Below are 14,369 nucleotides of genomic sequence, written 5' to 3'. Positions count from 1 at the left end.
TTATTATTTCCATCATGCTTCAAAGAAAGACTTCCAATACATTATGCAGATTCCCTCCTACACAGCAACTGGTCAAAAAATCAAAAAATCAAATGAAACAGCATTGGATGTGTTATTAAAAAAAAAAAAAAAAAAAAAAAAAAAAAAAAAAAAACACCCCACCAAACAAAAACAACACCAACCAAAACGAACAAACCAAAAAGCCAACCTCAAACAACACAGCTGGACTGGTGCACATATGTGTATATAACAACAGCAAGGGAAAGAAGCTGGACTAATGAAGAACAGACATGAGACCTGGAGTATGCTGGAGCGAGTCCAGAGGAGGCCATGGAGATGCTTCAAGGGCTGGAGCCCCTCTGCCCTGGAGCCAGGCTGGGAGAGTTGGGGGTACTCACCTGGAGAAGGCTCCAGGGAGAGCTCAGAGCCCCTGGCAGGGCCTGAAGGGGCTCCAGGAGAGCTGGAGAGGGTCGAAGGATGGAGGGACAGGGCAATAGGGAATGGCTCCCACTGCCAAAGGGCAGGGCTGGATGGGAGATTGGGCAGGAATTCTTGGTTGTGAGGGTGGTGAGGCCCTGGCACAGGCTGACCAGAGCAGTGGGTTCCCCCATCCCTGTAAGTGTTCGAGGCCAGGTCGGATGCGGCTTTGAACAGCCTGGCCTAGCCCACCCCATGTCAGGGGCCTGGACTAGATGATCTCCAAGGTCCCTTCCCAGTCAAACCATTTCATGATTCTATGAATAAAACACCATCTCCTGAAAGTACAGCCTGAAATAATGATCAGTTCTAGATTCGCATCACTCCAAAAGTCAACCTTGGATACCTTTGCTGAAGATGTGGCAAGACCCAACAGCAGCAGCAGCTCTTTTTGTGTTCTAGGCAGCATGTAGACTCTCAAGTCTACCTACTGCATTTACTTATAACTTAACTTATAGCTTCAATGACCAGTTGTCACTGTCATCAAAACTCCAACATCTGCAACAATGTAAGCAGTGAAGATTACATATCTGAGGTATATAATTAAATGCTGTCCCGGGTCTGGCTGGGATGGAGTTAATTTTCTTTATAGCAGCTAGTATGGTGAAGTGTTTTCGTTTTGTGCCCAAAACAATGCTGGTAACAAAACAAGTGTTTTAGTTATTGCTGAACAGTGTGCAGAGTGTCACAGCCTTCTCTGGTTCTCACCATGTTCACCCAGCGAATACATGTCCAAAGAGGTTTGGACAGGTGTGGGAGTCTGCCTGGCTGGGATGCAGGGTCAGCTGGACTTCACCCTTAACAAGCCAAGCCTTAGCCTCAAGGCCTGGGAAACATTCATCTAACTCAGGGTGAGCCTGAGATCTCCTCCCAAGAGCCTTTGAGGTTGTTGTTAATTAATCCAAGTTCTACTCCCCTATTGGTTACTTGTGTTCCATATATGATATTGTTTCTAGAACATTCCACCCCAAGAGTACATATTACTACTGCTCCCTTGCTTCTGGTCTTTTAGAGCTTGTCCCTATACTGTGTTTGGTTTCTAGGGGTCATCCCTATTTTTATTTCTCATGAAAGTAATTTTCTTTTCGGGCACTCCATCGTTCCTGCTCCTTTCTCTTATTTCGTGCCACGCTCACCCTAAAGTCAGGGCGCTCAAAGATTTGTTGCAGCCACCCTCAGTGTAACAGAAAGGGTCACAATCAGGCAGATGATTTCACAAAGGGATATTCCATAGCACGTCACATTCATTTTTATAAGGAGGGTAGCTATCTTTTGCATCATGTACATGCTAGAATTGTCCTGAAGAACTCTGGAAACTGAGATAACAGAACGCAGATCCTGTAGTAACACAGAGAAAGAGAACAAGAACTACAGCAAAAATAAACATAGTAAGATGCAGCAAATCTACAAGTTTTAGACATCTCAGTTGTGATACACGGTATGTAACCTGCTTGTTCAGCGAACACACTACATTTAACTGCAAGATGTCCTGATTTTAACACAAATATTTTCAGCTTCTCATCCCTGCGAAAAAACACACAGCAAACACAGTAATTTCCTCATTATTTTTGTTACGTCAGATTGCACCAGGCCGTTTCCCGGCAAAACGGAAAGATCTGAGGGCTCACAAGTAGGTACTAGCAAAAACTTCCTTAACACAGACTTTTCCCCACAACTCCTTATTCTTCAGATGAACAGATGAGGTCTGTTCATTTAAATGTCTACTCCTATCCTTCCCCTCACTGCATATAGTGACACAATTTTGTGCGTACTAGGTATATTCCTCATCTTCTACCCAAAAAGCTGAACCAAAATCACTTACAAGGCTATATATATTTATGTATATACACATACATGTATGTATGCATATATATAACCTGCAAAATAAAGTACTTCTGTGGAGTTTATGCAGTTTGTACCCCAAGTCCTACCAGATGTTTACCCAGGGAATCAGAAGGTAGGAAGACAAACAAAACAAAAGTGGAAGTACGTACAACTTCCCTATCACTAGTGGTGGTTTTCTTTAACTCTAATTAGTGGTGACTTCCTTCTCATATTAATTGAGCCAAAATAATTGTAAATCTTCCCTGATCTTGGAAATGGTTGAAGAAACACAAAGTTTATAATGAGGTCTGCTCGTACTGTTCTAAGGACTCTAAAATAAATCCTCCTGGACATTTCTAAGTGGCAAACAGGACCCTTGCAATGCTTCTCTCTCTGACAAGAGGCTCTTGTCCTTGTTTGAACAAGAAGGCATCAGAGCATCACTTTAACAATCAGCCATCAAGTTCTACAGGACACTTCTGTGCTCCTCGGGGCAGCAACATTGGGCTTGCAGGCTCTGTCTTGGGAGGACTGTCAGGCACCATCTCCACTCACTGAAAAAGTGTTAAGTTACAAAGGCTTTCCTTTATACAAAATACTGAACATCAGCTCGTTGGGGAGTCCTGTTTCGAGGAGGCTGAAATCTGATCTCCTTCCTTGACCTAAACCCTAAGACTCCTCCCCTAAAATCCCCGATAAAACCCACGAGCCTGCCCCTGCTTGCTCTCTTTGTCTTCACCCCTCTTCTCTCTCACCCCCTCCCTGTCCCGGGGAAGGGGGAATAAATGGAATCTCATGCTTAACAACAAAGAGTTGTCTGTTTCCCTGCCAGTGGTTGTATCCTCCCTGGACACAAGGTCACTGCTGCCACACAATGCAACACTCCTCACTGTGAAGTTTGCCCATATACATTCAGTGACCATCTGGTCAGGTTTGAGCATCAACACGTTAAGAAATCAATTTCAGATTAAGATCTGACCGACCAGCTGCTGCAAAAAGATTTTAATGCTTCAGATAAAAAATGCATTAAGATACAAAAGTAGTGTTCAGAAAACCTAACTTTTAAAATGTAATTCAATTATACAAATCCAGATCAATGCCTCTTTTTGAAGGAGATCTTGCTGATCTTCAGTTGCTGCTTTAGAGCCTAACAGTGCTTGTACAGCAACTTCAGTCTTCAAGTAGTGCTGTCTGGTAATAGATTATAAAGGACAATGCTGAGAGCAAATGCAAATCATATTTGTGTTTTAGCTTCACATAAGCTATTAGCCAGGAAAAAATGTACCACATACTAAATGTAGCAGTCTCAAAATACTCTTTCAGCCCAGTGATTTGGAATCTCAGTCCTTAGGAACACCAAACAGTGTTAATGTGACTGGATTCTTCCTATTATCCTTTTTGTGCTCCCAGAGCATTTGTTTCCTAGTGTAACAGGAAGTTTCTCCATTTTATTGAGGACACTCGCTAATCCTTAGCTAACTTCCACTTAGTATTTGGAAGTTTGTTTAAAAACATACATAAAATATCTGAAACATGTACAGTAAATTATTTGATTCTCATCTGAACTAGTCACACATTTGGTTTCTGATGGAACACTGTCATTCATTAGTAACCCCAGGACACAGGATGAGGACAAGGCTATCAGTTCATAACCATCAGCAGGTTCAAAAAAACCCAAAACAACCAACCAACCAAGAAAAAAACCTTCAAATCAAATAAACAAGCTCCTCCACTCTGCCTGCCAGAAACCATCTTTCTACCATCCCCCTTTGTGTCATACTCCTCTCTACCCACACACCCAAACTCCTTCCTTTCCATTCTTCCTTCCCCTTTCTCCCATCCAGCACTCAAACAAAACTGAAGCGACTGACTGAAGAAATGTTTAATTGCACTATTGCTCTGCTTTAGCTTTCCCCGAGGAAACCACTTTGTGCCTACCAGTAGTGATGAAACTTTGTTTCAGAGAGAAATATCATATCCCTAACCATCACTGCTACTAATTAGAAAGTTGTGACACACTAATTTGTCAACATCTAGTTTACCATTCATAACCTAAACACACCAGTGATTTGATAATTATGCAGTTACACTCTTACAAATACAGTTTAAATACCTGTTTCTTCACATAGCAGTCGAGGAATAAGATGCTAGAGATGACTGGAGTCAGCAACAATGTTGTGTCTTAACATTGTTCTAAACCCCATTAAAAGAATCCATCACTCTTATTTCTCCCTCTTTATTTCAAACCCTATTACACAGAAGTTACCATGCACCCCTAGGAGACACTCAGGGTAAAAAGGTATTATTTGGAAAACTTTTGAGAATAGTTTGGGTTGGAAAAGACCTTTAAAAGGTAACCTTGTCCAAACCCCTGGCAAAGGGCTAGGAAGTCTTCCAGTAAACCAAACCCTGTTCAATCTGGCATTGAACACTTTCAGGGACAGGGCACCCATCTCTTCTCTGGACAACCTGTGCCAGTGTTTTACCACACACATTGTAAAATCGCTCTTTAACACTCACAGTGTGCCCAGAGGCAACGATGGCATACTGCTGCAAGATGTCAGCAAAGCATTAAAGAAATGTCATTGTAAAAATATACAGGAGGAAGAGACTTTTTTATTTAGTTCTTCTGCATATAAATGGTCTTTGTTAACACAATGCAGCAACTTTTTCCCTTTTTTATAATGTTAGTGTTAACTAAGTCCTTTAGAGCCAATGACATTTGTCCTGAAGCATGCTAATATGGGAGGTTGCACCAATTATCTCAGTGCAGATTAAAGCCATTTGACCACAGTGCAAGTTTCCAAGATATCTGGGGAGAAAGGGAGACACTACTGTGCATATGTGTGAGGAAACAAGAACTCCAACTCCCTGCTATAATGGATTGTGAAGTCATATCTCAGGTATTCAACCATAGCACCTAAACTACTTTCAATAGAAGCAAGTAATTTAGAAAAGTAATCTGTTCTTATGATCTTGAATTCGACTTCCAAGAGTAACAAGCAACTGAGATGCAAATACAGTCACACACTAAAGACAACAACAAAAGAACGTTCCCTGGCTACTGTACATGGTCTTATTGGGCTTAGATAAGCAAACAAAACATGAAGTATCTTAGTTTTGAATATTACATGTACAACTCTCTCCAAAATCTTCAGACAGTTTTGCAGGAGCTAACTACTGTAGTTGAACAGCCTTATGCATATGGGAAACAATCAAGCTGTAAAGTTAAAAGTTTTACATCTGTAAGCTATATGGCACACATCTTTAAAATGGGAGTAAGTACAGGGTGTGTTGATACATTTCCGTGGAGATAACCATTACTAGAACTCAGGAATAATTCCTAAAAGGCACCCAGGAGACAGTTATACACAAATTTGCTTTCTGTGGTATTTAATGGATGTTCTTCAAAGAAATATCAAGGGAGTAAAAGGTTCCTAATGTGAAGTGCTCAAAACATTTTAGAAGCTATGTAGATTTTTATGCCAAAAGCCAAATAAAAATCAAGCATGAGAGGAATTAAGGGCAATATGAGCAGGGCTAAAAGCAGAAGAGGGAACACAGAGTTTTAGAAACTCTGTGGAGAATATAATCTGTGGATAATGTGGATTAACAGATATATTTACAAAGCTATTATCACTTAGAATGAAAGCATAGTTCTGAAGTTTGTTCTTTGATGCATCCAGTTTTGTTTTTATTCATGCCAGTAGGTATGAGACAACAAAAGCTCAAAGCAGTGCTGCTGATGCACTGGCATAGTGGCAACATTTATGATGATTCCTTATTCCTAGAGGCCACTTCATATCCTAGATTAACCCAGGAGAAAATGCCATCTCCTGTGCAGATCCTATACAATGTGCCTACAGCCCCAAAGGCTTTTTTTCCAAGTGTTTGGATATCAAGTCTAGCCTTTTTCAAACACAGAAAAACAACAGCTGTTGTGACAGTAATGTATATTGTAATACTTGTTTCTTACTGATCCTATGGCTTAAAAAGCACACAATAGAAGTGTTTTCTATAAAGCTGCAAAACTGGAAAAGGTTTTCACACAACAGAAATGTAAAATCTGAGGGCAGAATTTAACAGACAAACAAGCTAATCTAATGTTTGTGGTAATAGAAGGGCATACTTGTTGGCTCTGAATCTCATAAGGGCCTTCCACAGATTAATGTATAAAAGAGAAGATTACTCCCCAGTTTTTCTGCTGTGTAAGCTTTTTTAGGTGTATTAATGTATCTCACAGGCAACCACTGGACTTGCAAGTTAAATGATGGAAGAAGGTGGAGAGGAAGAATTCAGCTCACCCATATTTCAAGAAACTGCAGTGTGAGTGACTGAGCCAACCTAATGTCTGTCGTGTTTGTTCCTCTCCGCCTCTGGCCCCACACTCACCTGGATGTCCTATACACCTTTTCTTCTTTCAGCAGCTCTATCAACTGACCTGGTCAACCACACCTCAGAAAGATTTCACAGACACTGGGAGCTGTGTTCCTTGAAGAAGGAATGAATTCCATTCAGAAGCTCATTCATTCCATGTGAGAGTTCCCAGAAGCTGGAGTCATTCTTTCCCATGAACTGCACCGATCCATCTGGAGACCAGCAACAGCAGCAAAGCTGCACTCAAATAAAACACTCCTTCAACAAACACTGTACACTGCAGGGAGCTACATATTGCTAATGCAGTAATTTCAGGAGACTAAATTGTCAGTCACCATCTTAATGCAGAATTTTAGACAGTCTTTCCAATTCTTTGGACCAATATCATAGAGTGCCCTAATTTAAAATACAAACCCATCACCTCAATTCAATATATACTGCTGAAAGCTGCTATAGTGAAGGCCAGCTAGACCCAACACATTCACTGCAGATCATCTTACTATGTTCATCACTAGTCAAAGGCTCAGAATATCTGCTGTTGTTACAGGACAACTAAGGGGTAACAATGCCTGGAAGGAATGGGCACTTAAAGGCAATGTGAGAACTCAAATACCAAAGCAAGATCTAAGTGCAGATTGACTTGGATCTATAAGATCACACCACTCATAAAGTGTTCCCAGATGAGGACCCAGATTTGGAAGAGCCATGCTTCAGGAGCCAAGCTGATCCTTCTCCCTAAATCAGAATATAGAAGCAAATGTGGACACTACCTCCTATTGCCCCAGGGAAACAGGCAACAAAAAAAATTCCATTATCCTGTTTAAAGGAGGGAGACAAAGATATATGCTCGCTAAGGCAAGAATAAGGCAGTGAGAATGAGTACAGCCGGCACACAGCAATTGCACACAGCAGCTCCTGACAACAGCTGCCAGCTCTGTCCCCTGGAATAACTCCAGCCATCAGTCACAGGGGTACCAAACCAGGATGAGTGCAGCAGAACAGTCTTCTCTGCCTCACACTAAAGAGGATGTACTACCCAAAACCATCCCAACAACTGCAAGCACAAGAGATGCAGAAGTAATGCACAATTTGAGGTATTCAAACAAATTTTTTAAATGCCGGCTTGGCTAACAGAAACATATTGGCAGCACACAGTACATCCACTTTTCACTGCAGCAGCAGGACTGTTCCAGCACCCTGATCAGTCTGCCCAAGCTTACTCCAAGTACAGTAACACTTCCACTGAACAAATACACCAAATGCTTACAGACACAAATGTGCTGCAATGCGTGGAGCTGAAGGCAAGACCTCCAAGTACCCACCAGTGGACTATCTCACCTGCTGTCCTTCTGCACTGCCATGTGCTCACCTTCCCCAAACTGCTGGATCAAACTTACTCCACGCCATTCTTTGACATGTTTTTGTTAATTAAATCTTATTAATTTGTGGGGCCTACACTGCACTACCAGTCCCTGTGAAGCATCAGTGGAGATGACAAAATGCACGGAGCACACAAGAGCATAATGAAGAGATAATAAAGACAAAGATAATGGATGAAAAAAGGGGATGATATAGAAATAAAGAAGTTAGCTGACAACCAGACTACTGTAACTAAAAATTACTGGCAAGCAATCAGTAAGAAGACAGGGAAGAAAATATTAGAGTTCCATGTTAAGATGCTACCCCAATAATCAAAAAGACATGATACGCTCCAAATTACCTAATAAACAATCAAGAAGTTTAAATGACACATTAAATGACATTTCAAAATTTTCAGAACACAAAACACCAAACATAAAAGGCAAAAGCTATGTACCATGAAATGCAGTTGCTAGATATCCACTCCATCCTGTATCAGGATTACACACCTAGTTTGTCACACCCTTAGAAATGTATCCCACAAAACTAATTAATATTTTAGTAATGACAATACAAGACTCAAGACAGACTAGACAGTCAGGGTCAGCAGAAATCCCTTCTTTTCTGCTGAATGCTTCCTTATAGGGGCTTTTCAGTCGGGATGAACCCAGAGCCGTCCCTGCGGGGATCCAGCCCGGGGGCTCGGCTGCGATTCCCTCCCTGGGGCTGCCCGGTGAGGACGCTGGGGTGGGCCCACGGGGGCTCCGAAGTTTTACGAACTACGAGGAAAACGCTAGTTACTACGGAAAGAATACAAAAGTCTCAAACAAACCCAGACCCATAGACAAATCAATGCTGCCAAATTGCGGAGGGCAGGGCCGGCAGCCCCATGCGCTCCGCTGTATTCCTGCGGCCACAGCCCGCTGCGGGGACGGCTGCAGCACCTCTGGCCGCCCGCGGGAGGCGGCTCCGGGCACGGACAGCCCGCACAGCCCGCAGAGCCCGCCCGGGCCCGGCTGCACAGCCCGCACAGCCCGCAGAGCCCGCCCGGGCCCGGCTGCACAGCCCGCACAGCCCGCCCGGGCCCGGCTGCGCCCAGGGTCGCTCCCCGCCCTCAGCCGGAGTGCCCGCGCGTGGCTCGGGGAGCGCACAGCCCGGCACAGCCACTGACCTGTGGCAGTAGATGCAGGAGAAGCCAGAGGCGGAGCCGGGCCGGCCGCGCCGCCATGCCGGGCCTACCGCGCCGCTGTCGCTTTGTCCCGACCTGGGCCGGGCCGGACCCTTCCGCACCGGGTACCCAGAGCCCGCCCCGGACGTCCCGCCCCACCGCCCCGAGCCGCCAACGGGCTCCGCCGGGGCGCGACGTCACTTCTGGCGGTGCCGAATGAAATGGCGAGTGGCGGTGGCGGTGGCGGTGCGGGGAAGATGGCGGTGAGCAATGGGGTGCTTTGCGTTCCGCGGTCTCGCTGTGCCGGGTGGCGATGGTGCTGGCGCTATGCTCGCGTCCCGCCGCCGCGGGATCCCGCAGGAGCGTTCCGGGGCTGTGTCTCCGCGGATGGTTCACTTTAACTGGGCCACCTGTGCTCTGCCGTAGGATAAGGAGAAGAAGAAGAAGGAGAGCATCTTAGACCTCTCCAAGTACATCGACAAGACCATCCGGGTGAAGTTCCAGGGCGGGCGGGAAGGTGAGCCCGGCGCGTGGCTGCAGCACGAAGCTCTTCTGCCTTTCGGCGTTTTCCCTCAGCCGCCTCCTGTCGGCTCTGCCCTCCTGCTCACGCTGCTTTCCCATTAAGGGAAGGCGAGGAGTAGCGGGTGCTTTTACTTACTAGTGGTTGCAGTTACTGGTGTGAAGGCTTTCTCGCTTAACTATTCCATTCATCTCCTGCGTGCATTTTTATCTTTATGGCTCCTCTGTGCACCTCTTTTATTAGTTGTCTTGAACAGCCTTATTTTGGCTGGTTTTTTTTGTTTTATTTTTGTTTGTTTGTGTGGGTTTGGTTTTGCTTTTTTTTCGGGCTGGGGTTTTTTGTTTGTGGTTTTTTGGTTTTTTGGGTTTTTTTTTTTTGCATTGGAAGGGTGCGCTTAAAGGAATAAAGAAACATTTATGGACTGTAACAATTAATACAACTGTCGTGCCTTTCATCTCTTGACATGGTAAGCGTGCCCGAAGTTGATGGTTCAATATCTGGCACTGTGCTTTTCCATCCCCGTCCTTTCCCAGCTGGGAAGGCGCATCCCAATGCGGCTACTGCCACCCGCAGGCACTCGTTTGTCTGAGTTAGCCATGTGCTGCATTTTAAAACTTCACGGGGACCTAATGCTTAGAAGGGTTTGGACGTTACTTGAACTCCTTATTGATGAGTGTATTTGTCAAACTGGGAAGTCACTCTGTGTAGTTTTGTGATATATTTAGTGTCTAGTCTTGCGGAATCATTAGGACAAAGTGCTGGTCTTTCTGCAGTGCCTTCTTGTGAAGCAGTGCTTATGCTAAAGACATGAGGTGCCAGGAGAACCCCTGGAAGATGGGGTTTCTAAGGAAAGAACTTAAAATATGGTCTTGCTTCATTTTTAACCACAACCTTTCATTAACCTTTCCTATTCATTTTGTTTTGGACTTGTCTTTTTTTTTTTTTTTTTCCTTTGTGTGACTTGTACTGCTTTGTTATACAGTATTCTTAAAATGCCCTTGAAATTGGCTGAAAGCAAAAATGTTAGTGTCTTGAAGGACATTTTGAAGAATTGATTGAAAAGTCTGTAAGTTTTAACTGGTGCAATGCAGACCAGCTTTTGTGTACTTGCCATTGATAAAGAGGACACTGTTTAATAACTCTGGCCTCATTTATTTGGTCTTGCCTGAAGGAGGGAACAAGGCTGGAGAACTGGATGTATATTTAATGAAGTCTTGTGGTACTGTATACCTTGCTTTGATCCTAATCATTGTTTTTGGTGTGGTCTTCAATAGCAAGTGGTGTCTTGAAAGGATTTGACCCTCTTCTGAACCTTGTGCTGGATGGTACCATTGAGTATATGCGAGGTAAGTTATATGCAATCTTTGGAAAGCTTCCTCTCCCTGAGTGGTTTTCTTGACAGAAATTTTACAGCTCTGTGAGTGAATAAGCAGAAACTGTATATTAACATCACCCAAACTGCAGCACGCTTGGGACAACTATCTTGTAAAGAAAGAGATAAGGTGGCAGGTCTGTGGACCTGACAGCATGCATCTGAGATTCCTGAGGGAATTGGCTGATACAGTTCCCAAGCTACTCTAAAATATTTAAAAAGTGATGGCAGTCAGGTGATGGAAAAGAGGGAAACATTGGACCCATTTTTCAGAAGGGTAGAAAGGAGCCTGGGAAGATCATGGAGCAGATCTTCCTTGGAGCTCTGCTAAGGCATTTGGAGGAAAGGGAGGTGATTTGAGATATCCACCATGGCTTTACCAAGGAAAAATCCTGTCTGACCAACCCAGTGGCATTCTGTGATGGAGTGACTCCATCAGTGGATGAGGGAAGGGCTCACAGGTGTCTTTTATCTGTACTTCTATAAAACCTTTGACACAGTCCCCCACAACGTCCTTCTCCCTAAACTGAAGAAAAATAGATTTGATGGGTGAATTGTTTGGTGACTGTGGAATTGGTTGGATGGTCATATGCAGAAGGTAGCAGTCAATGGCTTAATGTCCTCAGGAACATCAGTGACAAAGGGTGTCCCTCAGGAATCTCTGTGGGGACCAGTACTGTTTAGTGTCCATCAGTGACATAGACAGTGGGATCAAGTTCACCCTCAGTCTGCAGGTGACACACCTGCAGGACAGGGCCATCCAGGGGCACCTGGACAAGTTTTTGAAGAGGGTCCACAGGAACCTCATGAAGTTCAGCAAGACTCAATTACAAGGTCCTGCTCCTGGTTTGGGACAACTCCTGGTATCAATCCAGGCTGGGGGATGAACAGATTGAGAGCAGCCCTCCTGAGAGGGACTTGGACATGCTTCTGGATAGGAGGCTGGAAAATATGTGCTTGCAGCTCACAAAGCCAGCTGTATCCTGGCCTGCATCCCTACCAGGGATGAGGGATTCATCCCCAGGGAGGGGATTCTGCTCCACTGCCTTGCTCCACCTGCAGAGCTGCCCCCAGCCCTGGGGAACAACATCAGGATGACGTGGAGCTGCTGGATCCAGTCCAGAGGAGGCCACAGAGATGCTCCAAGGGCTGGAGCCCCTCTGCTCTGGAGCCAGGCTGGGAGAGCTGGGGGTGCTCACCTGGAGAAGAGAGGGCCCTGAGGAGATGTTATTGTGGCCTTTTAGAACTTTAAAGAGACATAAAAGGAAATGACAGGGTGAATGCTTCAGCAGGCCCTGTAGGGACAGGGCAACAGGGAATGGGCTTAAATTAGAGTAGAGTCAATTTAGATACAAGGAAGAGGCGGGGTTTTTTATAATGAAGGTGATAAAAATCCTGGGACAAGTTGCTCAGAGAGGTGGTGGGTGCCCCATCATTGGGAGCATTCAAAGATGGGAGTCCGAGCAACTGCTTGTTGCAGGGGGGCTGTACTACATGACCTTTAAAGGTGATTCTACAGCAGAAGTCAGATTAAGGACGTTCCCTGTGATAGAACATCTGTTAGTCTTTGCTTGAGCTCCTCTGCCCATGTCCTCTAAAGCTTGAATAAAGCAGTGTCTCTCTCCTCTCTGATACAAAACATATCATTTGCTAGGACAGTGCTTTTGAAGAGTATTCTTCTACCTGCTTAAAAGGGAAGACCTGAAGCTTTGAATTTTCTCTTTAAAAGCGAGTTTTAAAATGTATTGTTAATTTCTGTTGAATATAGAGGTATCTCATGGAAGGTAGAACTGGCTGACTTGTGAGTGTTTGTCTGTCCCAATCCAGCCTGGTTTAGCCTGATCTGGGAATGGATTCTTCAATAGTGCATTGAAAAGTCAGGGTCTTTTTCTGATTTGCATTAATCCCCAGGCGTTTGAAATGTGATCAAGAGCATTTCTTAATCACTTCCATGTATACTATTGGTTAGGTGAATCAAAGGGCCTTTGAATTCTTTAATAAATGTATTCTGTTTTTGTTGCATACAGAGCAAATTTCTTTATTGCTCACTGTCAGTAAGGTCTTGAAAACATCAGATGTCATTGCTGCATCGCCTGTATAGTCCATGTGTTCAATAAAACAAAGCAGTTATGCCAGGAAAGAACGTGCATGTCTGTGCCTTTTGAAGTTAATGGAATTTAGTTTCTTTTTCTTATGTTCTAACCATGGATCTCTGCTTTTTAGATCCAGATGATCAATTTAAATTAACAGAAGACACACGTCAGCTGGGACTTGTGGTTTGCAGAGGGACTTCTGTGGTTCTGATTTGTCCACAGGATGGAATGGAAGCTATTCCAAACCCTTTCATTCAGCAGCAAGATGGCTGATGCTTTCTTTGGATTGTCTCTGAAGACTTCAGTGTTGCAAGTCATTGGAGAAAACTATCAGTGTGTGAGAAGCTTCCTGTTTTGGGGGGGGTGGGGTTTGAATGTGTATTTGTTAGTGGGGAAAAAAAGTCAGCTTTTATTTTTGTGACTTTCATAAATTATGAGAGGATGGGGAATAGAAGAAGTATGTTCTTGTTTTCCTCCCACCCCCAAATAAGTGCGTAACTATGTTGTTTAGAGCTGACAGAAGAGAACATATTGTCATGAATTGTCTGAGATCTTGATCTTGTGAGTTTTGAAACAAACCCATAAAATTAGCTAAGAATGCCCTGAATGCTGATTATATTCTTTCCATTTTAAAATACATTAAAATGTATTTAATCCAAATTAAAAGCCTAAATACAGTAGAACATGTTTTTCTTCCTCTTAGATATCAGTACTCAGTGGGGGAAGCATTATGTTGTATGCTGTTGAGTTCAGTCTCTTTTGTGCCAGAAAATACTTCCTTATGTGTAGTGTCATCACCTTTACAAGGGATGTAGCTGAGAAGGTCTTTTTCAGCACTTGTTCCAGAATTGGTGAGCTGTGATCTGTGTCTCAGCAGGCTCACACATTTCTACAGGAGGACTGGTCTAACCTGTGGGATAATTCTTGGTTGACTGTCCTGAACCTTATGGAGATATCTGTTTGATACTTGGAATTTTAGGGGAAGAATATTTAATATCCTAACATTTGTTCAACTGTCCGCAGTGTCTGGAAGTACTGCGTATTTTTTATATTGTAGCTATCCACTTGTGGTTTTGCTTGTTATAACTTGATTTGTAAGTAAACATTTTTATTTCTTTTATACTGCAGAAAATGCAAAATTTAAGGAGTTTTGAGTAAATAAAGACAAATTAATCTGTT

General features: G+C 43.7%; 2 protein-coding genes across 3 annotated transcripts in view; one reads left to right on the top strand and one right to left on the bottom strand.

Moving 5' to 3' along the window:
- The window catches only part of SPPL2B (signal peptide peptidase like 2B), a 25,519-nt gene extending 16,157 nt beyond the window's left edge, over positions 1 to 9,362 (bottom strand). The window contains exon 1 of one of the 2 annotated variants that reach the window (XM_040086991.1): positions 9,209 to 9,362. In XM_040086991.1, the coding sequence (XP_039942925.1) occupies positions 9,209 to 9,265 (57 nt within the window). In that variant the 5' untranslated portion in view covers positions 9,266 to 9,362. The remainder of the gene's footprint in view (positions 1 to 9,208) is intronic. The other variant, XM_040086993.2, reaches the window with a different exon arrangement.
- Positions 9,358 to 14,369, top strand: LSM7 (LSM7 homolog, U6 small nuclear RNA and mRNA degradation associated). Its single transcript, XM_040086995.1, has 4 exons — positions 9,358 to 9,468; positions 9,632 to 9,722; positions 11,000 to 11,071; positions 13,321 to 14,369. Exons 1-4 carry the CDS (start codon positions 9,427 to 9,429, stop codon positions 13,461 to 13,463), a joined length of 348 nt encoding a protein of 115 aa, XP_039942929.1. The 5' UTR covers positions 9,358 to 9,426; the 3' UTR covers positions 13,464 to 14,369.

This window comes from Hirundo rustica, chromosome 26, assembly GCF_015227805.2.
Source record: "Hirundo rustica isolate bHirRus1 chromosome 26, bHirRus1.pri.v3, whole genome shotgun sequence".
In the NCBI taxonomy this organism is placed as follows: Eukaryota; Metazoa; Chordata; class Aves; order Passeriformes; family Hirundinidae; genus Hirundo; species Hirundo rustica.
This window is presented reverse-complemented; position numbering and strand designations above follow the sequence as displayed.

What these genes read in the sequence shown, in the direction of transcription:
- LSM7 (XM_040086995.1), top strand. Translation starts at nt 9,427, where the DNA reads ATGGCGAGTGGCGGTGGCGGTGGCGGTGCGGGGAAGATGGCG. An exon ending in GTTCCAGGGCGGGCGGGAAG is followed by an intron (nt 9,723 to 10,999) that starts GTGAGCCCGGCG and finishes GGTCTTCAATAG; the next exon opens with CAAGTGGTGTCTTGAAAGGA. An exon ending in TACCATTGAGTATATGCGAG is followed by an intron (nt 11,072 to 13,320) that starts GTAAGTTATATG and finishes TCTGCTTTTTAG; the next exon opens with ATCCAGATGATCAATTTAAA.